Source organism: Moschus berezovskii, chromosome 1 (genome assembly GCF_049115385.1).
Source record: "Moschus berezovskii isolate FMDL1 chromosome 1, NW_MosBer_1.0, whole genome shotgun sequence".
NCBI lineage: Eukaryota > Metazoa > Chordata > Mammalia > Artiodactyla > Moschidae > Moschus > Moschus berezovskii.
This window is the reverse complement of record NC_142460.1, coordinates 155,791,712-155,818,252: the sequence shown is the minus strand read 5'-3', so window position 1 is coordinate 155,818,252 and position 26,541 is coordinate 155,791,712. Positions and strand designations below refer to the sequence as shown.

The window sequence follows — 26,541 nt, the reverse complement described above, 5'->3', positions numbered from 1 at the left end:
AATATTTTAAAAAATTGCCCATTTAAATATTAAATATATAACATTTAATTAAATATATTAATTTAATAATCAGTGGCAAAGCATTTATTATTAAATGATAATTTAGTGTATGAAATCTCACATACTAGTGGTTCTACTGGCCTGGCCCCCATGACTTTGGGCTGGGAGTCTTTGTCAGGCCTGTTGAAATGCAGGTAATAGCCTCCTCTTTGGAAACTGGGGAGGCAGCCTTCATGATTTCAGAGTCGCCTTTGTGGTCCTTGTTCTCATGTCTTGAAGAATATCCCGAGTTCCCAACTGAATAGGTTTGTGGTCCCATCCTGTAAAAGTCTTCTAAGAAAACTGACAATCTTTCTTCTTCTTCCAGTTCAGATTGGCTGTTTCCTGCTTGGGTGTCTAATTAAGTCTAATTTTACAGCTGTACTAATCTCTTTATACAGGGGTACTTGGCCACAACCTTAGTGTTCTGAACATAGTGCTTTCTCATTTTTTCCAGTATATATTGGCAGAGAGTTTTTCAACTTAATATTTAAATTTCTGTTTACCATGTGACAAGATAACAATTCTATCTTTATTTCTCTACTTGCATTTTAGTATTAGCATTCAAGAGAAGCCATACTGCTGCTTCTGCACATTGTTTGGAAATAGCCTCAGCCAAATAGTTCAATTTCATCCTCAAAAGTTCTGCCTTCCACTGAACAATAAGACACGAACAAGTTGTCTTCTTGGTCATTCTTGCTAGAGAGTTAGCAATTTTCTTGATCATTTCAAATAACATCCTTTTGGTTTCAGAGTAAGTAAGTGTTAGTCACTCAGTCATTATCTGACTCTTTGTGACCTCGTGGACTGTAGCCCGCCAGACTCCTCTGTCCATGGGTTCTCCAGGCAAGAATACTAGAGTGGGTTTCCATTTCCTCCTCCAGGGGGATCTTCCTGATACAGGGATTGAACCCAAGTCTCCCACATTCATTTATGTTTTGTTTCAGTTTCATTGATTTCTGATCATTATTAAGTTCTTTTTCCTTTGGGTTTAGTGTGTTCTTCTTTTTCTAGTTTCTTAGGGTGGAAGCATGTATTATTGATTTGAGATCTTCTTTTCATACATCATGTAATAGCATTTTAATGCTGTAAATTTCCTTCCAAGCAGTGCTTTAGCTTCATCCAGCAAATTTTCATTTGCTGTGTTTTCATTTTCTTTCAATTCAGAATATTTTCTGGTTTCTTTTGAGAAGACCCTTTGGTGCATGAATTATTTAGAATTGTGTTGTTTAATTTCCAAATATTTAGAGATTTTCCAGTTACCTTTCTGTTCCTGATTTCTAGTTTAATTCCTTCATGGTCAGAGAACATATGCTGTGTGATTTCAGTTATTTTACATTTATTAAGGTTTGTTTTATGGTCCAGAATATGGTCTGTTTTGGTGTACTTGAAAGATTTGTACATATGTTGTTGTTGTTGAGTATAATTTTCAATTAGATTCAGAGGGCAGATATTTAGATCTTCTGTATCTTTGCTGCTTTTCTGTCTACTTGTTTTATGTATTATCAAGAGTAATGTTACAGTCCCCAAGAACAATGGTGAATTTCTTTACTTCTTTCAGTTTTGGTAGTTTTAGCTTCATGTATTTTGGAACTCTTGTTTTGCTGTTGTTCAATTGCTAAGTGGTGTCCGACTCTTTGTGACCCCATGGACTGTAGCACTCCCGGCTTCCCTGTCCTTCACCATCTCCTGAAGCTTGTTCAGATTTATGTCCATTGAGTCAGTGATGCCATCTAACCAACTCATCCTCTGCCACCTTCTTCTCCTTTTGCCATCAGTCTTTTCCCAGCATCAGGGTCTTTTCCGGTGAGTCATCTCTTCGCATCAAGTGGCCAAACTATTGGAATTTCAGCTTCCTCATCCGTCCTTCCAATGAATATTCAGGGTTGATTTCCTTTAGAATTGACTGGTTTAATCTTGCAGTCAGTCCAAGGGACTCTCAAGAGTCTTCCCCAGCACCACAGCTGGAAGGAATCAGTTCTTCAGCACTCAGCCTTCTTTATGGTCCAACTCTCACATATATACATGACTGGAAAAACCATAGCTTTGACTATACAGACCTTTGTTGGCAAAGTGATGTCTTTGCTTTTTAGTATGCTGTGTAGGTTTGTCATAGCTTTTTTTCAAAGGAGCAAGTGTCTTAATTTCATGGCTGCAGTCACTGTTCATAGTGATTTTGTTTGGAGCCCAAGAAAATAAACTCTGTCACTGTTTCTGTTGTTTCCCCATCTATTTGTCATGCGTGATGGGACTGGATGCCATGATCTTTTTTTGAGTGTTGAGTTTTAAGCTAGCTTTTTCACTCTTTTTCTTCAACTCTCATCAAGAGGCTCTTTAGTTCCTTTTCGCTGTCTGCCCTTAGAGTAGTATTATCTACATATCTGAGGTTATTGATACTTTTCCCAGCAATCTTGATTCCAACTTGTGATTCATCCAGCCCAGCATTTTACTTGATGTACTCTGCATGTAAGTTAAATAAGTAGGGTGTCAGCCGTGTCTTACTCCTATCCCAATTTTGAACCAGTCTGTTGTTCAGTGTCTGGTTGTAACTGTTGCTTCTTGACCTGCATACAGGTTTCTCAGGAGACAGGTAAGATGGTCTGGTATTCCCATCTCTTTAAGAATTTTCCGTGGTTGGTTGAGATCCACACAGTCAAAGACTTTAGCATAGTCAGTGAAGCAGAAATAGATGTATTTCTGGAATTCCCTTGCTTTCTCTGTGACCCAGTGAATGTTGGCAGTTTGATCTCTGGTTCCTCTGTCTCTTTGAAATCTAGCTTATACATCTGGAATTTCTCAGTTCATGTACTGTTGAAGCCTAGCTTGAAGGATTTTGAGCATAACCTTACTAGCATGTGAAATAATAGTTGTGTGGTAGTTTGTACATTCTTTGGTACTGCCCTTCTTTGGGATTAGAATGAAAACTGACCTTTTCCAGTCCTGTGGTCACTGCTGGATTTTCCAAATTTGCTGACATGTTGAGTGCAGCACTTTAACATCATCATCTTTTAGGGTTTGAAATGGCTCAGCTGGAATTCTATCACCTCCACTAGCATGGTTTGTCGTACAGCTTCCTAAGGCCCACTTGACTTCAGACACCAGGATGTCAGGCTTTAGGTGAGTGACCTTATCATTGTGGTTATCTGGGTCATTAAGACCTTTTTTATATAGTTCTTCTGTGTATTCTTGCCACATCTTTTTAATCACTTCTACTTCTGTTAGTTCCTTACCGTTTCTGTCCTTTATCATGCCCATCCTTGCATGAGTTGTTCCCTTCCCTTAATATTTCCAGTTTTCTTGAAGAGATCTCTAGTTTTTCCCATTCTGTTGTTTTCTTCTACTTGTTTGTACTATTCATTTAAGAAGGCTTTCTTATCTCTTGGCTGTTCTCAACCCATTCAGTTGGGTATATCTTTCCCTGTCTCCCTCGCTTTTTCTTTTCTTTCCTCAACTGTGTGTAAAGCCTACTCAGACAACCATTTTGCCTTCAATGAATTTCTTTTTCTTTGGGATGGTTTTGGTCACTGAGTCCTGTGCAGTGTTACGAATCTCTGTCCATAGTTCTTCAGGCACTCTGTCTACCAGATCTACAGAATATTAGAGTGGGTTCCCATTTCTTTCTCCAGGGTGTCTTCCAGACCCAGGGATCGAACCCACATCTGCATTGGCAGGTGAATTCTTTGCCTCTGAGCTACCTGGGAAGCCCCTGCTAATTTTCATTCTGAAATCTATGTGGTTAGATATTAATATAGCCACTACAGCTTTCTTTTGAAATAATATATGCTTGATCCTTTTACTTTTAATCTATACAGCATCATATTTAAAATGGATTTTTGGTAACAGTTGGGTCTTATTTGTTAATTTAAACTTGTAGGTGATTTATATAATTATTGATACATTTGAGTTTTATTATTTGTTATTGTTTGTTTCTTGTGTTTTTTGTTCTCATTTTCCCTTTTCCTTCTTTTGGATTGAGTGTTTTTTTTAATATGTTTTAATGTATCAGTTTTTGGCTATATCTCTTTGTCCCTCTTTTTAGTAGTGCTCTAGACTTTATAGTAGTATGCTCTAAATAATGTGCCATATATTTAATATTTAATTTTCCCCATATTATTAAATATAAATATAGTATATTAAATGAAACATTATATTTCCCCGGTGGCTCAGTTGGTAAGGAATCTACCTGCAGTGCAAGAGACCCACATGGGTCAGGAAGATCCTCCAGTATTCTTACCTGGAGAATTCCATGGACGGAGGAGCCTGGTGGGCTACAGTTCATGGTGTTGCAGACTTGAATGCAACTGAGTGATTAACACTTTCACCCCTTCTTCCCACCACCCCCACCCTCCCACCTCCCTGTGTATCCTTTAAGTTTATATTTTACAACTTAAGCTAGAACATAAAGCCTTAACAACTGTTTAGGTTCCATTGCCCTATCCACTTACATGATAATTGTCATATGAATTGTATATATATAGGTTGAAAACTCCCCCCATGTAAATGTTATAATATTCCCTTTCAAGAGCTGTGTATATTTTGAAGATCTTCGGTTCAGTTCAGTTCAGTCGCTCAGTCGTAAGATCTTAAGAGATGAAAATTAATCTTCTTATATTCACCCAGATATTTCCCATTTTTATTGCTCCTCCATCATTGCTGAAGTTTCATTTCCCTCTGATACAAAATTTTTTTAACTAGTTTTAGCCTTGAAACTTCCTTTACATTTCTTTTAGAGCTAGAGTGTTGGCAACAAAATGACATAATTTTGCTTCATCTGAAAATATCTTTATTTCATTTCATTCCTGAAGGATATTTTCACTGAATATAGAATTCTGAATTTTCAGTTGTTTTCTTCCAGCATTTTTAGATATGGTTCATGTTTTCTGTTGAAAAGTCATTTCATTCAAATTGCTCCCTATATCAGGATTTTTCAACTTTAGTACTTTGGACAGGATAATTTCTTGTTGTGGAGTTGTATCGTGTTCATCATAGGATGTTTAGCAGTATCTCTAGCCTATACCCATTAGCACCCCCCACCCCTGCCCCGCCACCCACGCAGTGATAATTAAAAGTGACTCTGGACATTGTAACATATCCCCAGGGATGTAAAATAATCCCCAGTTGAGAACCACTGACTTGTATGTAATATGTTGTTTTTCTCTGGCTGCTTTGAAGATTTTTCTTTTATTTATTGTTTTTAGCAGTTAGATTATGATGGGCTTGGACATGATTTGAATTTATCCTGTTTGGGTTTGCTTATTTTCTTGAATCTATAAGTTCTTGACTTTTGCTAACTTTTAGAAAGTTTCAGCTACTGTTTCTTCCAAGTATTTTTTTCTGAACCAATAGCTTTTCTTTAGGGTTTCCAAAGAGATGAATTGCTTTTTTGATATTGTCCCATTGGTCCCTGAAGCCCTGTTTTTTTCTTTTTCAAAAATATTTTCCCCTCTCCGTTCTTCAGGTTGGATAATTTTTATTGATCTGTCTTCAGGTTTATGTAGTTTTCCCTTTGTGGTATTTTGCTGAATGGGACCCTTCAAAAAGATATGTTCATTCCCTAATCTCTGGAATTTGTGAATATTACCTTATGTGGTAAACCGGTGTGATTAATTAATTTGAGGATTTTGAGAGGAGGATAAATTCCTGGATTATCTGGTAAACTGTAAATCCCATGACAAGTATGCTTATAAGAGTGAGGCAGAGGGAGATTTGCTAGACAGAAGAGGAGGAGGCATTATAACCGCAGGGGCAGAGTGATGCAGTCACAAGGAATGTTTACAGCCACCAAAAACTGAAAGAGGCAAAGTACAGGTTGTTCCCTAGAGCCTTCAGAGATAGTACAGCTCTGTCAGCACCTTGATTTCAGACTTTTTGATTGTATCCTTGATTGAGACCTTCAGATCTGTGACAGAATAAATTTGTTTTTTTTTTAAACCACCCAGTTTGTTACAGCAGTCATAGAAAATGAATACATCTGCCATCTTGATTCTGCGTTCTATCCAGTGAAGTTTTTATTTCAAATATTGTGATTTTTTTCATTCTAAAATTTGCATTTGATTCTATTTAATAGCAGCTTCTCAGATTTATTTTTCCATTTGAGTGTTTACCTTTACTAATGGGACACGGTTATATTGGCTACTTTAAGAGTTTTCATAAATCCAACATCTGGGTTATTTATTGGTTGGCATCTATTGGTTGCCCTTTTCTGCCAATTTTCAGCCAAATTTTCCTGCTTCTTGGTATGTTGGCTAAGTTGGGGTTATATACTGGACATTTGGAGTATTATGTTGTGAGAATTTGGATCCTGTTAAAATTCTTTGGGGAATTTGCTGTTGTTTAAGCAGGCGTCAATCTGGTTAGATTCAGAGAAGTTTTTACTTGGTTTTTATGGACAATAGTTCCAATATTAGTTTCAGTTTCTAAACCTTTGCTGTACTGATTGCATCTGTTTGCTGTATGCACTGGTCAGGGATGGACTGGGCTTGGGTGGCATTTATTTTGTATTTCATTTCTCAGTGCTTTTGTAATACTTCTTTGGAAATTCCATGAATGTCCAACTTGCTGGAGGTTTAGTACTTATGTTGGTTCATAACTAGAATTATAGATATTAAAGATTCACAAGCTCAATACTAGTTGAAGTGTTATGGATAGCTTTTATTCAATAAATATTACAGTAGGGAAAAGAGAATTCAACTTTGTTCAAAACAAAAGGCAGGAGGCTTTTTAAAAACTGGAGTGTGCTAAGGGAAAGGCATCAAGTGGTGTTGAAGTGAGGTTGGTCCATATACCTAGGGGAGAATTGTTACTTATCCAGAGGAGCAATAAACTTCTCTTTATAACAGAGGCAGTGGTGCAGGTTTTAGAGCTAAGTGAAAAGTCTCTCAGTTGTGTTCGACTCTTTGCGACCCTTTGGACTGTAGCCCACCAGGCTCCTCTGTCCATGGAATTCTCCAGGCCAGAGTACTGGAGTGGGCCACCAGGGAAGCCCAAGTTAGAGCAAGGCACCCACCAAAGTTAAATCCCTATATTCCTACAGGGTCTGGGAACAAGAATGAAAATTATCTTCTTGAATGTTTGTATTTTAAACAGATTGCTCTACGGTCCTTGAAAAGGCAGTTTTAGGTGGTAGACAATTATTATCTCAAGGGGGCAGAGGAAGTATTTATAATTGCAAGCTTTCTAAAGTAACTGCTCTAAGAGGGATTTCAGGGGCCTGTCATCAAGTTTTAGCTGGAACAGACAGTAAATTCTTCTGGCAACATTGAACTTTCTCAGGCAGGAAATTAAGGGGGCTGGAGGAGTCATCTTAGGGATGGAGCCATTAAGTTGTTGGAAACTATCCTGGTTGTTCACGTCTGTGTGAGAAGTCATTTATGGCAAAGCATTTATGCTGAGAGTCTGCAGTTTTTATAGATCAAGTTTGAGGCCTGGTCAAGAAGAGGGTTCAGAGGAGCCTGACTAGAATTTGGTCAAGAAGAAGTCTTTGTCATAGATTACATTCTCCTGCTCTTGTTCACGTGCGTGTTCCCCATATTCTCCAGTTCCTATAACCAGAAAAGTTGGGTTCTCTTACTAGACGTCTGAGCACTGAAGAATTGATGCTTTCGAATTGTGATGCTGGAGAAGACTCTTGAGAGTCTTTTGGACAGCAAGGAGATCAAACCATTCAATCCTTAAGGAAATCAACCCTGAATATTCATTGGAAGGAGTGATGCTGAAGCTCTAATACTTTGACCACCAGATGTGAAGAGCTGACTTACTGGAAAACACCCTGATGCTGTGAAAGATTGAAGGCAAGAGGAGACAGGAATGAGAGAGGATAAGATGGTTGGCATCACCGACTCAGTGGACATGAGTTTGAATAAACTCAGGGAGACAGAGAAGGGGACAGGGAAGCCTGGTGTGCTGCAGTCCATGGGGCCTCAGAGAGTTGGACACGACTTAGTGACTGAACAACAACACATACAGTTTCAGTCTCCCATGTTGTTGCTCAGTTTTGGGCACAACTATGCCTGCCTTCAGGGTGAAGTGGTTAGAGAAAGCATAGGTGTCCCTTTGGGTTCTTTTTTAAGAAGAATTATTTATCTTTTGGTTGTGCCACACAGCATGTGGGAAGCTCCTTCCATGACCAGGACTCAAACCCACATTCCCTACGTTGGGAGCACAGAGTCTTAACCTCTGGGCTGCCAGGGAAGTCTCCTCTCGCAATCTTAATGTATATGCTATCTCCACGACTGTGGCAGTAATGCAGATCCACCGTTGCTGGCCTTGGGTGGAAAAGAGGAGGAAAAGAGGAAAACAACCTCAGGGACTTAACTTACCCATTCTGGCTTTCAAGAGCCTTTTCCCCCAGTGCTTTGGCCAGGTGAGCTTCTCTTCCATATGAGGTTTTTCCTTACTGTACCTGCTACACAATTTCCTGTTCTACTTAGTTTTAGGTCAAAGCTAAGAAATAAAGTATGTGTGTATGGTGGGGTGACCAAAAGGAAATTTACTGTTCAGTCAAATTTCAAAGGAAATGTGTGTATTCAAAGAGAAATTTATGTATTGATCTTTTTTTCAAGTTGATTTTCCTCTTCAAGCTACCTATTGTATACTTCCCAGAGTCCTTAGGTAGCTGATTCTTTGCATTTTTTTCATGGAGGTTTTAGTTGTGATCAGTTGGAGAGAGGGTTTGCAGCAGGCTTATTTACACTCATCATTCCTGAAATTAAAAATATTTGGGCCAATGATTTTTAATATTTAAAACAGTATGGAAAAGTTCACTGATAAAGTTTTAGATTCCATATTAGAAACTAGTCTTTAAGAAACTGTGTTGCTTGTCATGTTTTGGTATAATACCAAAATAGAATCCACAGTTATCTGAAAACACTTTTAAAATACTCTTTCCCTTTTTCCAGCTATGAATTTATGTGAAACCAGGTTTTCTTTTCAGCCAAAACAATATTGGTGGTGGTTTAGTTGCTAAGTTGTGTCCGACTCTTGCAACCCCATGGACTGTAGCCCATCAGGCTCCTCTGTCCATGGGATTTTCCAGGCAAGAATACTGGAGTGGATTGCCATTTCCTTCTCCAGGGTATCTTCCCGACCCAGGAATCGAACCCAGGTCTCCCGCATTGCAGGCAGATTCTTTATTGACTGAGCTATGAGAGAAGCCCAAAACAATGTTGCAATACAGTAAATGCAGAAACAGATATGAGAATCTACCTTCTATTAAATAGTCAGACGTTAAAAATATATGCAAAAAATGTAAAATAATTCTACTCTTTTCATTAATGTTTTGTTTTAGAAAATATAATTTTCATTTAAAATATGTTAAAACATTGGCTTAAATGTGATTATATTTATTTGAATTAAAAATACCCCAACATTTTCTTACCTTTAATTTCCGTGGTAAATATTGATAGAACCAACATAAAAAAGCTCTTTAAGTCTTCAGGTTTTAAGTATGTGAAGGGATTTTGAAATCAAATAGTTTGAGAATTGTTGATTTAGTAGGTAATTGGTTTCCATGTATTTATAACTTGTATATTCCTCTTCTGTTCCTTACGAGTCAGCAGTAATCAAAAGTACATAAACTCAGGGTGAGGGGAGTGAAAAGAACATGTATTTGACTCCAATTTGACTCCCAGTTTCCACTGCTTATTTTCACAGGTTGAAAAGCCATTTTATTCCTTAATATCTGTATTATAAAATAATGATTATACTTTAAATGATTGTTGTGAGGGAAATGCTAGGATATGCCTGAATCATAGACCTTCAGTAAATGTTCCTTGGTGTATAGAGTTACATATTTTTAACAACTCTCAGCCTTTGTGAGTGTGTAAAACCTTTCATTTTAAGCCAGTAGGTGTTCTCTAACTCAGTCCGTTGATCTCTTTTCAGTTAGAATGAAGGGTATAATTTATGAAGATTTCTAGAACAGTAAATTTCATATTGTCTTTAGTGACATATTGAAATGCTTGAGTTAACTCCAACTTGGTTCTGTTCTTGTGGTAACCAGATTAGTGTGTGTGTGAAGATCCAGTTTGGGAATGAGATTGGAAGTGAATTTGAAAAACAAACTAAGATGAGGAAATATAAGCCCAGGAAAAAAAGACAAGCAGGATATGGGTACTATAAAGTGAGAATGATGTCAAGTGCGAGGTCCATGATGTTTATATGATGAGAGCAGGGCAGGCAATCAGTGCGGATTAGTGAACAGCTTTGTAATGGAAATCCAACACTCAATGTCAGGGAGGAATTGGACACTGTTTGGTGAGGCTCTTCGGTTTAGGTGTTAGGTTCAAGGTCAGAGACAAAAGGATAGGAATCTCATTCCTGAAAGCAAGAATGGAGGCAGAGAACATCCCAATGCAAATAGTGTAGTTGGAAATATGGAGCTGAAGCTTTTGTAGGAGAGTGTGGGATGTTAACTGACAGTCTTGACAACCAGCCCTCTGGGTTGGATCAAAGAAAGTGCAGTGGAGTCACTACATTTTAAATTTAGGTCATTTAAACTAAGCTTGGATAAAAGAGAGCAAGAGAGAAATGGCTGTTCAAATAGTGCAAATGTTACTCCTTGTAATTCTCTGAGCGTCTGTTCCAGGGCAAGCAGGAGACGGGAAACATTTGCTTTTGTTTTCTCAGTTTTCCTCAGTTGCTGTCCCTCTGATAGTGTCATGTCATTTCACTTTGTGATTTGTTTTCAAAGATGCAGAGTTTTCCCCACTATCCGAACTCTAAAGTTAGCTCTTTTATCTGGTCCTTAACTGAGAGACGGTTATCAGAGGAAAGCCAGATTATAGTGGGTTTTGTTTGTGTGTTAGAATGTAATTGTTTAAATTTTGAATGTAATTCTGCGGGAAAGCAGATTGCATTTTGTATCAACTTAACTACTCTTACATTTCTTTTTTTATCTTACTTGCCCCATGTTCCTCATCCATATTTTGTGTTTTGGATGCCTGTTCTGATTAGCAGGCTTTCAATTGGTTTTCTCTCTTTTTATAGTACATTTAAAAAATCAAGTAATATGAATGAAAAATAGTCATACCACACATAGATGTGGAGTGTAGAGAGGGAAATGAAAGTCTTACCACTCACAGATGCTACCACTGTACGGTTTGATGTGTATCCCCCTTGAACTTTTAATGTAGTAGGATTTTTTTCAAAATATCATTGTCATATTGTTTTTAATTTGATGGTGTGATCACTCACCTAGAGCCAGACATCCTGGAATGCGAAGTCAAGTGGGCCCTAGGAAGCATCCCTGCAGACAAAGCTAGTGAAGGTGATGGAATTCAGTTGAACTATTTCAAATCCTAAAAGATGATGCTGTGAAAGTGCTGCACTCAGTATGCCAGCAAATTTGGAAAACTCAGCAGTGTCCACAGGACTGAAAAATGTCAGTTTTCATTCTAATCCCAAGGAAAAGCAATGCCAAACAATGTTCAAACTACCGCACAATTGTGCTCATCTCACATGCAAGTAAAGTAATGCTCAATATTCTCCAAGCCAGGCTTCAACAGTACGTGAACCTTGAACTTAGAGATGTTCAAGTTGGCTTTAGAAAAGGCAGAGGAACCAGAGATCAAATTGCCAACATCCATTGGATCATCGAAAAAGCAAGAGGGTTCCAGAAAAACATCTATTTCTGCTTTATTGACTCTGTCAAAGCCTTTGACACTGTGGAGCACAATAAACTGTGGAAAATTCTGAAAGAGATGGGAATACCAGACTACCTGACGTGGCTCTTGAGAAATCTGTATGCAGGTCAAGAAGCAACAGTTAGAACTAGACATGGAACAACATGAAACATGGTTCCAAATTGGGAAAGGAGTACGTCAAGGCTGTATATTGTCACTGTGCTTATTTAACTTATATGCAGAGTACATAATGAGAAATGCTGGGCTGGATGAGGCACAAGCTGTAATCAAGATTCCTGGGAGAAGTATCAGTAACCTCAGATATGCAGATGACACCAACCTTATGGCAGAAAGTGAAGAAGCAAAGAGCCTCTTGATGAAAGTGAAAGAGGAGAGTGAAAAAGTTGGCTTAAAACTCAATATTCAAAAAACTAAGATCATGCATCTGGTCCTATCACTTCCTGGTAAATAGATGGGGAAACAGTGAGAGACTTTATTTTTTGGGGCTCCAAAATCACTGGAGATGGTGACTGCAGCCATGAAATTAAAAAATGCTTACTCCTTGGAAGAAAAGCTATGACCAACCTAGACAGCATATTAAAAAACAGAGACATTACTTTGTCAACAAAGGTCCATCTAGTCAAAGCTATGGTTTTTCCACTAGTCATGTATGGATGTGAGAGTTGGACTATAAAGAAAGCCGAGCACCGAAGAGTGTTGGAGAGGACTCTTGAGAGTCCCTTGAACTGCAAGGAGATCCAACCAGTCCATTCTGAAGGAAATCAGTCCTGATGCTGAAGCTGAAACTCCAGTACTTTGGCGACCTGATGAGAAGAACTGACTCATTTGAAAAGACCCTAATGCTGGGAAAGATTGAAGGCAGGAGGAGGAGGGGATGACAGAGGATGAGATGGTTGGATGGCATCACCGACTCAATGGACATGAGTTTGAGTAAACTCCGGGAGTTGGCGTTGGACAGGGAGGCCTGGCGTGCTGCAGTCCATGAGGTTGCAAAGAATCGGACATGACTGAATGACTGAACTGACCATACTTGAGTCATTATTTTAGAAGACTGGTAGGTTTTGAGGCCTTTGCAATAACCCCCCAAAAGGTATCTTCCTTGTAGATACAGTTGAATGCTAGGGGTTGTTGAATTCTAAATTAAAATGCATTTCTCTGAATATGCTGAATATTACTTCTTTGTTGAGGAAACAGAATGCTATTCAATAAGCAGAAGCTGAATTTATTTGCTTGCTAAACCAGGGGTAGCTATTTATTTATAGTAATCTCTCTGAAGAAAGTAGAGAGCTAATCTAGGTTCAGGAGTGACTTAAGTTTGCAACGTTTCCTCTCTTTATTCTGAAAGAGTTTGTGTAAGTTGGAATTATTTGTTCCCTTTTTTGTTGTTATTCTTTGAATTTTAATAGAATTTGCCTGTGAAACCATCTGACCCTGGTGTTTTCATTTATGGGAAGATTTCTTAATGACTAATTCAGTTTTACTACTTCTGTTACTTTAATTTTTCTATAAATTTGTACATTTACTTTTTCTCATATCTATTGATAAAGATTTTAATATTGCTGTGGCTTTTGAATGCTGCTGCTGCTGCTGCTAAGTCACTTCAGTCGTGTCCGACTCTGTGTGACCCCATAGACGGAAGCCCACCAGGCTCCCCCGTCCCTGGGATTCTCCAGGCAAGAACACTGGAGTGGGTTGCCATTTCCTTCTCCAACGTGTGAAAGTGAAGTCGCTCAGTCGTGTCCGACCTTTAGCGACCCCACGGACTGCAGCCTACCAGGCTCCTCCATCCATGGGATTTTCTAGGCAAGAGTACTGGAGTGGCTTAGCATCTATAATTATACCTCCTTTTTTATTTATATTTGGGTGTACTTTTTCCTTGTTTTCATTTAAAAGAAATTGTTGAAGTATAGTTGATTTACAAGGTTGTGTTAATTTCTGCTGTACAGCAAAGTGGTTCAGTTTTATATATATTCTTTTTCATATTCTTTTCCATTATGGTTTATCACAGGATATTGAATATAGATCCCTGTGTTATACAGTAGGTCCTTGTTTATCTATTCAATACATAGTAGTTTGCTAATCCCAAACTCCCTCTCACATGTGCCCCTACCCTCGACAGCCTCGACAATTTTTCCTCTGTGTCTGTCAGTCTATTTTGTAGATAATTTCATTTATGTCATTTTATTTTTAAATAATTTTATTTTGGCTGTGCTGGATCTTCATTGCGGTGCATGAGGCTCTTTGTTGTAGCACATGGGCTTTCTCTAGTTGCAGTGAGTGGGGGCTATTCTCCAGTTGTGGTGCACGGGTTTCTCATTGCTGTGGTTTCTCTTGTTGTGTCATGGGTACATGGGCTTCAGTAGTTCTGGCACATGGGCTCAGTTGCCCTGCAACGTGTTGGATCTTATTTCCCAGTCCAGGGTTCAAACCCTTGTTCCTTGTGCTGGCAAGTGGACTCCCAACCACTAGATCACCAGGGAAGTCTCGATGTGTTATATTTTAATAAGTGATGTCATATGGTATTTGTCTTTCTCTTTCTGATTTACTTCACTTAGTATAATAGTCTATAGGTCTAATCATGTTGCTATACATGACATTATTTCACTCTCTTTATGGCTGACTAGTATTCCACTGTGTATATATACCACATCTTCTTTATCCATTCCTGTTTCCATGGATGTTTAGGCTATTTCCATGTCTTGGCTATTGTATGTAATGCTGCAGTGAACATTAAGGTATGTTTATCTTTTTTATTTATGGTTTTGTCTGGATATAAGCTTAGGAGTGGGATTGCAGCCTCATATAACAGCTCTATTTTTAGTTTTTTCTGTTTTTTATTTTGTTTTGAGGAAACTTTATCCTGTTTTTCATGGTGGCTGCACCAATTTACATTCCCACCAACAGTATAGGATGGTTCCCTTTTCTCCACACCTTCTCTGGCATTTGTTATTTGTAGACCTTTCAATGATTGCCATTCTGACCAAGGTGAGATAGTGCTTCACTATGGTTTTGATTTGCATTTTTCTAATAATTAGTGATGTTGAGCATCTTTTCATGTGCATGTTGGCCATCTGTATGTCTTCTTTGGAGAAATCCATGTGGGTCTTCTGCCCATTTTTTGATTGGGTTTGGTTTTTTTTTGTTTTTTTTTTACTGAGTTTTATGAGATGTTTGTATATTTTGGAAATTAAGCACCTGTCAGTCACATCATTTGCAGATGTTTTCTCCCAGTTCATAGGTTATCTTTTCGTTCTGCTTGTGGTATCCTTTGCTGTATAAAAGCTTGTAAGTTTGATTAGGTCCTATTTGCTTTTATTTCCATTGCCTTGGTAGACTGACCTAAGAAAATATTGGTACGATTTATGTCAGAGAATATCTTGCTTATATTCTAAGAGTTTTATGGTGTCATATCTTATGTTTAAGTCTTTAAGTTATTTTGAGTTTATTTTTATGTATGGTATTATGAGAGTGTGTTCTAACTTCATTGATTTACAGGTAGCTGTCCAGCTTTCCCAACACCACTTGCTGATGAGACTATCTTTCTCCATTGTATAGTCTTCCCTCCTTTGTTTAAGATTAATTGATCATAGATGTGTGGGTTTATTTCTGGGCTCTCTATTCCTTTTTTCATTTTTTAGTCTTGTCAGAACTATGTCAGTTTTTTAGTCATGACATCTAACTTTGTTTTGATCCTTTCTTCTTTGTCTTTGCTTTCTGTTTCATTAAATTCTGCTTTTATTTGTATTATTTCCTTTTATCTGCTTTTCTTTATGTTCTTTTGTAACTGAAGACAGATGATCCGTTCATGAATTTATTTTTAACTTTCCTTATTTTTTTGATGTAACTATAATTACAGATCTCTTTTTTATATACTCCTTTTGCTGCATCACACAAAGTTATTTGTAAAGTCTTTAATTTTACTTATAAGTATTTTCAAAATTCTTTTAAGATTTCTTCTCTGACTCACCAGTGTTTGTTCTTATTGTTTTGCTCAGTCATGTCTGACTTGGTGACCCCATGGACCTACCAGGTTCCTCTGTTCTTGGGATTCTCCAGGCAAGAATACTGGAGTGGGTTGCCATTTCCTTCTCCACATCAGTTTTTAGAAGTTTCTAAACCTATAAGATTTTTTAAAACCTATCTTTTTGTTATGATTGTCAGAGAATATGATTTAGGATACCAAGTACATGAAAAATGTATAGAGATTTTTATGGCATTTGATTGGATTTTGTACATACTCTTGTTTGTGTTCTTCTGTTTGGAAGTTATATTGGTATATGTTTATTGCATCAAACTTAATAGTTATGATGTCAGTTCTTCTTTAACCTTTCTAATTTTTTGTCTTAATTTACTACTGAGATAAATATGTTAAAAGTTAAACCTCTATGACAATGGATTTGTCAGTTTTTTCTTGTTGTGTCAATCTATTTTGGACCTATGTTAGTAGGTACACATAAGCTTAGCTGTTATATATATTGAATAAAACCTTTTATCAGGATGTAATGACTTTCCTTATCACTAATGATAGCTTTGCCTTAAAGTCCTTTTTTGTGTTATTAATATATCTATACCAGTTTTGTATTGATTAGTATTTGCCTGGTATTTTAATTTTTTTCCCTATGTTTATTTCTTAACCATTCACTATTCCTAGGTTCTTAGGTGTGCTTCTCTTGACAAGCATGTAGACAACTTCTCAACCTTATATAAAATATTTTCTGTGTGGTTACAGTGCAGAAGGTGCTGAAAAATGGCAGAGGAAGTGGTAGTAGTAGCCAAGTTTGATTATGTGGCCCAACAAGAACAAGAGCTGGACATCAAGAAGAATGAGAGATTGTGGCTTCTGGATGATTCTAAGTCCTGGTGGCGAGTTCGAAATTCCATGAATAAAACGGGTTTTGTGCCTTCTAACTATGTGGAAAGGAAAAACAGTGCCCGGAAAGCATCTATTGTAAAAAACCTAAAAGATACCTTAGGTAAGTTATTTTTGTTTTAAAACAAGAACAGCGGTAGTTTTTTTTAATGAATGCTAGAAATTCGTTCTTTGTGCAGAATTTTAGTATCAGTGGGCAGAACTGACTAGAACATCCCAAGCTGGGATTTCAGTTAGGCAAGGTAAGTTTGGCTCATAGCAAGTGTATTCAAGTCAGGTGTGTTCAAAAAGACCAGTGAAGGTCATTTTCTGTAAATCTAGCTAGTGGAACTGACTCTGATTTTCTGTCAGGGGCTTCTTGAACCGTAGGTACCTATTGAAGTTTAGACAGATTCTCCGTATAATTGAGATGGGGATAAATGAATGAGATGCAGAATATCCTCCTTGTCATTAAGGTCACTTATTTTACAGGATACATTGATGGGTTTTACATCTAATGGCTTACATTTTGATATTTGCTTTTAAAAACTCATTTTGTTTATATTTGATAAAAGAGTTTTAAGTTGTGGATCGTTACCATATATTACCATCTACAAAGCTTATCTTTCTTATTTTGTTTCTCTTTCTTCCTGTAACTGTAAATTTTGTTTCTACTGACCTTCCCTTAGGGCCATAAATAGGAGAATCTACTTCATGTTGGGTTTGGCCAAGCTGTGATAGGAAGGAAATATGCGCAGATGAGAACCAGTGTGTCTCTCTCTCTCTTTTTAAAAAATTCTCCTTAGCTGACAGGAAGGAATTGGGAGGGATGTAGTTTCCGTCAGGTATTTAGGCAAGCATGCTGTTACTTAATAGTTCTTGGTATATATGTAGAAGAAAAAGTATAATTTCTCCTTGAAAAAGATAGTTTGAGAATAATGTGACTTTTGAGAATAATGTGACATGATTGAACATGGAGTATTATTGACTGCTTTACATTAATTTTTATTTCTTACTCAGCATTATTGTTATTCTATTCTAAAGGTAATTTAATAAATGAAGTTATTAACCATACATTTAAATGCTTTAACTAGGCTTACCATTTTGGTGTTGTTTTTTTTTTTTTGAGATTTTTGAGATCATTGTTCTTAGTTAATATTATTTAATTATTTAATATTAGTTTTTAAATGGAAGACAGTTGGAAAGAGATTGTCCTTGAATGGTTGAAGAGATCAAACTTAGAACCAGGAATACTTATGATTTTGTAAAATTAGGGGTGTTTGGGAAAATTAAGGTGACTTCTGTCAAAATATGTTTTATAGTGATGAAGGAACAGAAAGGATTAGGGACACACCTAGATAAACTTTTATGTCCTTTTAAAAAGGGTAGTGGTATCCTGAGATTGTAGCAGATGTGACAGTAATTAATAAAAGACAGTGAAAAAACTAATATAGAGCAAGGAGAAAAAAATCCAAGTTTTAGATACAACTTCATATACATTTTAAAAGCTTTCTTAAATACAGTTTTTGTTATTAATACTCCTGGAAACCCTCCATATTATTTTCTGATATTATTGAGACAGTTTTAGCTGTCTCAGGACTGTATCTTTTTTAACTCTCTCGAGACTATATTATTGAGACTGTTACCTATTTAAGTTCTAGGCTATCATTTTATTATATTACAATTATTGCTGTCTATTCCAAAGTACTTGGAAACGTTCTGTTTTAAGGTAGTGACCTACAGTTAGCCTGTATAATGATGTAAATCCAGCTTTGCCTTGGGTGGACAGCCTTCTCCCCTTTCTCAAGGTTTCTGAATCCTGTTTTGGTAACTTAAATGTTACATATAACTAATGGATTTCTTTCACAATGATTGTGCTGATGGAGATATTGTTTGAAGGTTAAGAAAGAAAAGGAGAAAACAAAGGAAAGAATGAATAGAGGATGGAAAATAGAAAAAGAGTGCAGATGAACGTAGTTCCAGGGCGGGAATAGAGATTCAGACATACAGAACTCTGGGAGAAAGGGTTAGGAAAGGGGATGGTGGGATGAACTGGGAGATTAGGTTTGACAGAAATACACTAACACGTGTGAAACAGATATGGGAACCAGCGGTGCAGCACAGGGAGCTCGGCTTAGTGCTCTGTGATGACATCGATGGGTGGGTTGGGGGTGTAGGATGCAAGGGAGATCCAAGAGGAAGGGGATATACATATTGCTGATTCACTTTGTTGTACAACAGAAACTAACACAACATTGTAAAGTAATTCCACTCCAATTAAAAAAGAATGAATACATGAATATATTTTCAACTACTGGAAAAAAGTATGCTTTAAATATGTGCTTTAAAACTTCTTCCAAAATAAATCTGAATAGTAAGGTCATATTTGTGGCCATCACGATATTCTTGTTTTATAAGTTCTGTTAGCGTTCAGGGAAAAAATGTTTTGGCAAGAGAAAAGCCTTAGGAAAACTTTCTATTGCCTGGGTGTGGGCCAAGTCACATGGATGGGGTGTGGGGAGTTTCAGTGTTGCCGAACCAGGAAGTTCACTGAAAATTATCCTGAGCTGTGTTAACAAACTGACGAAAGAGAACACGGGATTTTTTTCCAAAATGGATTGGCTAAAGGTGTTTAAAGATTTTTTCAGTAAGTTAATCTGTTTATTATATCTATAGCTTTCTTGTTTTTGAATTAGAATTTTCAGTTTGTGAATTGAAAGGAAAACTGTAAGGAGAGAACATGGTGGGTTTATACAGGTTTATGTTTGTGAATCATACGCTAAGTAATACATCAGATATTAACAGCTTTGACTTGATAAGTAAAATAATTGCAAAAATTTTAATATCAATATTTAAATAACAAATAGAAAAAGTATACATGATTTGACTTTGATGTAGTTAGTTGTCTGAACTTAGCATAAACATTTGAAATGAACTAAATTGTAAACATTGGGAGGAGAAAAAGGATTTAAGTGAGCAAGTACCTTCATCCTTAGCATTTACTGTAACATGATACTGTTATTGCTTTTTACTTAAACTTTAGAGGACTGATGTAGAAGATAATGCTTAATGAAAGCACCGGTATAGAGAGTATTTTAATTTAATCAGTGTCATATTGCTAGAAATTGCTGTTTTGGTTAATGTGAGATTTGATAGTTTGAAATGAATTGTGAGGGCAGCTGCATACAAAGAATCTGAAAACATTGACAGAAAATAGTGAACTCTTGGATTGCTTTGAGTCGAGATTGCTTTAAAGTGATTCTGATACTAACAAAGAACCTAAACTGTGGATCTGCTAATAGACTCTTTATACTCCTGTGATAGTGAACTTGGTTTGGTTTCTTTGAACAGTTGCTCAGTGGTTCTAGAAAAATGAACAGAGAAATTGTTGTAGAACTCTCTTGTGTGTAAGGAGTCTAAAGAAACAGAGTAACCTGTCAGAAGATTTTGGGGCAAAGAGCAGAATGGAAAGGGATCAGGCACTTCATTGGCAAAAATGCTGTAATTGTAATATTAAGACTCATTCATTTTTTTTTGGTAACTTTGGTGACCAAATGAATCCTTCTGGAATATGTCTCTCTTGGTTACTTTTTGGGGAGTTGTTAAAATTTTAGATCCATTTTTGGGAGTTAATTTTCCTTTTAAAAGAGTTTATTCATTCATTCATTCATTTATCAACATTTTTATTGAGAACCTACCTACTGCAAGCCAGATAAAAACTAATTGTCACAGAACTTAGATTCTGATGGGGAGGTAGGTGATAGTTGTTATTTATTGTTAATATTTCTTAAGTTTGATTTTAAGTGATACTGACCATAAACCAACTAGAAGTGATATAAAAAGGATATACTGTATCACTGATATAGTGGTTTAATATATACCATCAATATAATATAAAATTATCATTCTATTGAATCTTAGAAAGTTGATAGTTATTCTTAAATACATTTGTAGACTTAGAGTCAGGATTTGAGATTGATAACTAAAATACTCATTTCCTCACTGCTTACAGTAAGCCGAAATTTTTACTCATTTAGTTTTATAGCTTGTTAGAATAGAAATAGGCTGTTCACCCACTGTTTCCCTGAACGGACTTGAAACATAGAGAAAACAATATTTGTGCTCCTTGTGTGGTAGGCAACTAGAACCCTTGAGAACAGAAATGGCATTGTTTCAGATAAAGCAGAGAATAATAAAAAGCAGTAATTTATCTTATTTCATATAAATCAGGTAAACTGATAAAAATACAAAAAAATTAGAAACCTCTATTGGAAAGAACATCATTTATAATATTTAGAATTCCTTCATTCTCCTCCCAGATATACCACTTATTAGCCATGTGGCCAAGGGTGTATAACTTTCCTGATTTCCTGTTTCTTACTTGTAAAGGAGAGAGTTGGGCAACACCAGATGATCTTGGAAATTCCCTCCTGACTCTGAAAGTCTTATACTCCTGGTACACAGCTGATGAGCCTTACATGTGTCATAGAAATCAGGGGAAAATCCATAAGGGAGAAACTGGTTTTGAAGAAACAGGAACATAACAGAATTATAGTTCCCTAAAGAATTAGCAAGGACCAGTATTATTCTTTTATTTTTGCTGCACTGGGTCTTCATTGTGGCACACAGGCTTCTCTTGTTGCAGAGCCGCGGGGCCCAGTAGTTGAGGCATGTGGGCTTAACTGCACACCGCATATGGGATTTTCATTCACTGACCAGGGATTGGACCCGCCTCCCCTACATTGGAAGGGGGATTCTTAACCACCGCACCACCACGGAAGTGCCCGGCCGTCAGACTCATTCTGTTGAACATTCATTTACTGTGTGATTTAGATGGAGGGGAAATGACATCCTTAAAGACCTAATGAGGAAAGTGTAGCTAGTACATTGAGTTCAGAAATACATTTGAAAGCTAAAAACTGAGAAACAGATTAATAGAGACAGACATTAATGTAAAAGTCTACATTAACTTTTCAAAAGGGATTGAAAAATTGCTGAGTATCTGTCCTGGCAGTGGTTTACATGAAAAAGACATAGTAGGAGCTGCTGTGATAATGTATGTGCTAAAAAAACTCTCAACATGTTACATGATGGTATTGATTCAAATTTATGAGGCGCTCAGGTGAAGGGCTGCAGTGTGCTGGCCAAATAAAACATGACATAGTCTATTCATTTTGGGGAGCTATACTTTTAACAGTGGTTTTGAGAAACTCAGGTGCTTCCAAATACTGGCATCAGGTTTATCAAAGGATTTGGAAACCAGGTTACATAACGAATAGTTAATGGGTACAAAGATTTGGCTTAACTATCCTATAGGAGAGGACAACTGTTTTATAAAGATGGAATATTCACAGTGCTTCATTCACTAGATTCTTAAAAACTTTTGAGGAGTTAATAGTACATTGTTTTGGTCAAGAAACGGTGCTATAGGAAGAAAGAAGTAAGATTAGTGGAGTGGAGTGGAAGGGGAAGAGTGTGAGTGAGAGGAAGATTGAAAGCTATACTAATGCTTTTGGTTTTTTAAACAAAGCTAATGATAAAAATGACTACCTCAGAGTTAGGCACATCCTGAGTTTATAGACCTGAGTATTTCCCTTCCAACCCTGGCCACGTCCAGCTATTTCATGCTGTAGTGAAAAAATAAAATAGTAAAAAAAAAAAAAAAAAGTATAGTAAAAAAAAATGCTTATTTTTGAAAAAATAAATTCTGGAAGCACTAGGAGGTAGGAAAATATCAATAATCATCACCATTGATTGAGTGCCTGCTGTGTGCTATGTACTGTGCTGAGTGCTTTCCATATAAACTTTTAAAAATTCATTACAAAATTTTTCTGAGATAGGTAGTTACTATGCACCACATTTCACAAACAAGGAAACTGGAGTTTAAAGAAGGTTAAATAACTTGACCAAGCTCTGATTAATCTGTAAGTAGCACCATTGAAATTTAAATTTAGGGTCTCTTGTTAAAAGAGTTTTCCTAGTGCACACATTACATTTATGACTATAGCATTAGAGTCAGATAAGTAATGGATTGGCAGGATTTGCTGCAAAAGGGTCTGATTAAAATTAGGATTGTGGTGAACCAGCTGAAGTTGAGAAAAATTTAGAAAAGATTATACATTAATCTGAGGGAGCCTGCTTGTTGATGTGATGTGATGTGATGTGAAAGTCACTCAGTCGTGTCTGACTCTTTGCAACCCCATGGACTATACAGTCCATGGAATTCTCCAGGCTAAAATACTGGAGTGGGTAGCCTTTCCCTTCTCCAGGGGATCTTCCCAACCCACGTCTCCTGCAATGCAAGTGGATTATTTACCAGCTGAGCCACAAGGGAAGCCCAAGAATACCGGAGTGGGTAGCCTATCCCTTCTCCAGCGGATCTTCTTGACCCAGGAATCGAACCGGGGTCTCCTGCATTGCAGGCACATTGTTTACCAACTGAGCTATCTAGGAAGCCTCGTGTTGTTGGAATGATCTAATTGTTGTTGATTATAACATACTTGAGAAATTGAGATACTAATACTTTACATTTGTATAATATTGTAAAGTGCATTTGCATCTACTCTCTCATTGATTAAACGTGAGATTAGAAGGACTGTTTTTAAGCAGTGAAAACAAATAAACAAGCCCTTCCTAAAGATTTGTAAGCAGGGGAAAAAGCAAACCCCAGGACTTTGTGTTGCACTGCTGCTGCTGCTGAGTCACTTCAGTCGTATCCGACTCTGTGTGACCCCATAGACGGAAGCCCACCCGGCTCCCCCGTCCCTGGGATTCTCCAGGCAAGAACACTGGAGTAGGTTGCCATTTCCTTCTCCAATGTGTGAAAGTGAAGTCGCTCATTCGTGTCCGACCCTTAGCGACCCCATGGACTGCAGACTACCAGGCTCCTCCATCCATGGGATTTTCTAGGCAAGAGTACTGGAGTGGCTTGCCATTGCCTTCTCCAGAAAACAGATATTCTAAGTTTATATTTTCTGTGAACTATTTCTGGTCTCTAAGATTAAAATAAGTTGTTTTGATTGTTTCCCACTTGGGATTTAATTGTTAGGTCTGTCTAGAAATTCTTCATTCTTTTTTTGGACAAGGTATAATTAGTCTTAGACCATTATCTTTTTCAAAATCAAAAAAATAGTTTAGAACTAGTCTTCATTTTCAGGTTTAAATTTTGCATTTGCTTATATCAATATTCAATTTAATCTAATAAACCCATTGATCATCTTCCATCTGTACAGTTATAAATAGTATATAGGAAATGCAAAAGATCAGTGAGATAGTAAAAGGATCCTCTCTGAAAGCTTATATTCTAGTAGATAGGGTTAAAAGATAAACAGAGGAAATGCTAGCATACAAGTACCTCAGAAATACAGAATACTAAAAAATACTTTAAAAAAAAAGGAGAGCTTATATATCATGGGAGGTGAGGATGGAGAATGAAGGATGTTGAAAAACACAAAGCAGGAAGATAAAATAACGAAGTTATTTGAAATTACACTTCTTGAATGGGTAGATTCTTTAAAAGACAGTATTTTTAATAAGGTTTTGGAAAAAAACTAGCAAACGAGGTAAACTAAGTCATGAATTAGATATTTCCACATTTTTATTAAACTTTAGAGTAGTTTCAATGCAGAGCGTTACAAAGATGCTTTTATTTAACATATACCTCTGGGTACTGTGCTATTACTTTCAGTTCTGTTCAGTTCAGTCCCTCAGTCATGTCCGACTCTTTGCGACCCCATAAATTGCAGCACACCAGGCTTCCCTGTCCATCACCAACTCCTGGAGCTTGTTTAAACTCATGTCCATCAAGTTGGTGATGCCATCCAGCCTCCATCTCATCCTCGTTCCCTCCTCCTCCCGCCTTCAGTCTTTCCCAGCATCAGGATCTTTTCCAGTGAGTCAGTTTTTCACATCAGGTGGCTAAAGTATTGGAGCTTCAGCATCAGTCCTTCCAATGAATATTCAGGACTGATTTCCTTTGGGATTGACTGGTTTGATCTCCTTGCAGTCCAGAGGACTCTCAAGAGTCTTCTCCAGCACCACAGTTTGAAGGCATCAATTCTTCAGTGCTCAGTCTTCTTTATAGTCCAACTCTCACATCCATACTTGACTACTGGAAAAAAACCATAGCTTTGACGAGACGGACCTTTATTGGTAAAGTAATGTCTCTGCTTTTTAATATACTGTCTGGGTTGGTCATAGCTTTTCTTCAGGGAACAAGCATCTTTTAATTTCATGGCTGCATTCATAGTGATTTTGGAGCCAAGAAAATAAAGTCTGTCGCTGTTTCCATTGTTTCCCCATCTGTTTGCCATGAAGTGATGGGACTGGATGCCATGATCTTTGTTTTTTGAATGTTGAGTTTTAAGCCAGCCTTTTCACTCTTATGTTTCACTTTCAAGAGGCTCTTTAGTTCCTCTTCGCTTTTTGCCATAAGGGTGTTGTCATCTGCGTTTCTGAGGTTATTGATATTTCTCGCTGCAATCTTGATTCCAGCTTGTGCTACAATAGGTCATGTAATTATAGCTGTAATATAAAGTTAGACTGAATGATGCGGGTGATGGGTTGACATGAGATAGACTGGATTAGTAAAAGAAAAAGGAAAAGAAAACTAGAGGGTAGTGATGGCTCAAGCACAACATGAGCCTGAGCTAGAACAAGCTGCTGCTGCTAAGTCATATCAGTCGTGTCCGACTCTGTGTGACCCCATATACGGAAGTCCACCAGGCTCCCCCGTCCCTGGGATTCTCCAGGCAAGAACACTGGAGCGGGCTGCCATTTCCTTCTCCAGTGTGTGAAAGTGAAAAGTGGAAGTGAAGTCGCTCAGTCATGTCTGACCCTTAGCGACCCTACGGACTACAGCCTACCAGGCTCCTCCATCCATGGGATTTTCCAGGCAAGAGTACTGGAGTGGCTTGCCATTGCCTTCTCCGAGCTAGAACAAGAATAGTAGAAATAGAAAATTTTGGCAGAAAGGACATATGATGACTTTAAGTAGTTGACATGGGAATCTTTTAAGAAAGTAATTTTTATGATGTAAAGTTCATGAAGTTAACCATTTTAAAGTGTATAATTCAGCGTTAATTAGTCCATTAACAGTGTTGTGCAACCATCACATCTGTCTAATTCCAAACTATTTTCATCACTCCAAAAGGAAACCCTATTCCCATTCAACAGTTGCTCCCATTACTCCTTCCCTTCAGCCCCTGGCAGCCACTAAATCGACTTTCTGTCTGTACAGAGTTACCAACTCTGGCTATGTTGTATAGTATGTAATCATTATATGACATAACCAGAGTAGGTAATATGGAATCATACAATATTAACCTTTTGTGTCTACTTTCTTTCACTGTTTTTGAGGTTCATCCATGTTGTAGCATGTATCACTACTTCATCCCTTTTATGGCTGAATAATATTGCCTTTAGGATGGACTGGTTGGATCTCCTTGCAGTCCAAGGGACTCTCAAGAGTCTTCTCCAACACCACAGTTCAAAAGCATCAATTATTCGGTGCTCATCTTTCTCCACAGTCCAACTCTCATATCCATACATGACCACTGGAAAAACCATAGCTTTGATTAGACGGACCTTGGTTGGCAAAGTAATGTCTCTGCTTTTTAATATGCTGTCTAGGTTGGTCATAACTTTCCTTCCAAGGAGTAAGCGTTTTTTAATTTCATGGCTGCAGTCACCATCTACAGTGATTTTGGAGCCCCCCAAAATAAAGTCTGACATCATTTCCCCATCTATTTGCCATGAAATGATGAGACCAGATGCCATGATCTTAAGTTTTCTGAATGTTGAGCTTTAAGCCAGCTTTTTCACTCTCCTCTTTCACTTTCATCAAGACCATCCTAAAGGAGATAAGTCCTGGATGTTCATTGGAAGGACTGATGCTGAAGCTGAAACTCCAATATTTGGCCACCTCATGCGAAGAGTTGACTCATTGGAAAAGACCCTGATGCTGGGAGGGATTGGGGGCAGGAGGAGAAGGGAACGACAGAGGATAAGATG

General features: G+C 37.5%; 1 protein-coding gene across 5 annotated transcripts in view; it reads left to right on the top strand.

The window, feature by feature from the left end:
* NCK1 (NCK adaptor protein 1) overlaps positions 1-26,541 on the top strand; it is a 72,220-nt gene that overhangs the window by 36,294 nt on the left and 9,385 nt on the right. For 3 of the 5 annotated variants that reach the window (XM_055413224.2, XM_055413217.2, XM_055413235.2), the window contains exon 2: positions 16,411-16,654. In XM_055413224.2, coding sequence (XP_055269199.1) covers positions 16,429-16,654 — 226 coding nt within the window. In that variant the 5' untranslated portion in view covers positions 16,411-16,428. Of the gene's footprint in view, positions 1-11,263; positions 12,736-16,410; positions 16,655-18,739; positions 19,178-26,541 lie in introns of those variants that run through there. The other 2 variants (XM_055413229.2, XM_055413242.2) reach the window with 2 other exon arrangements.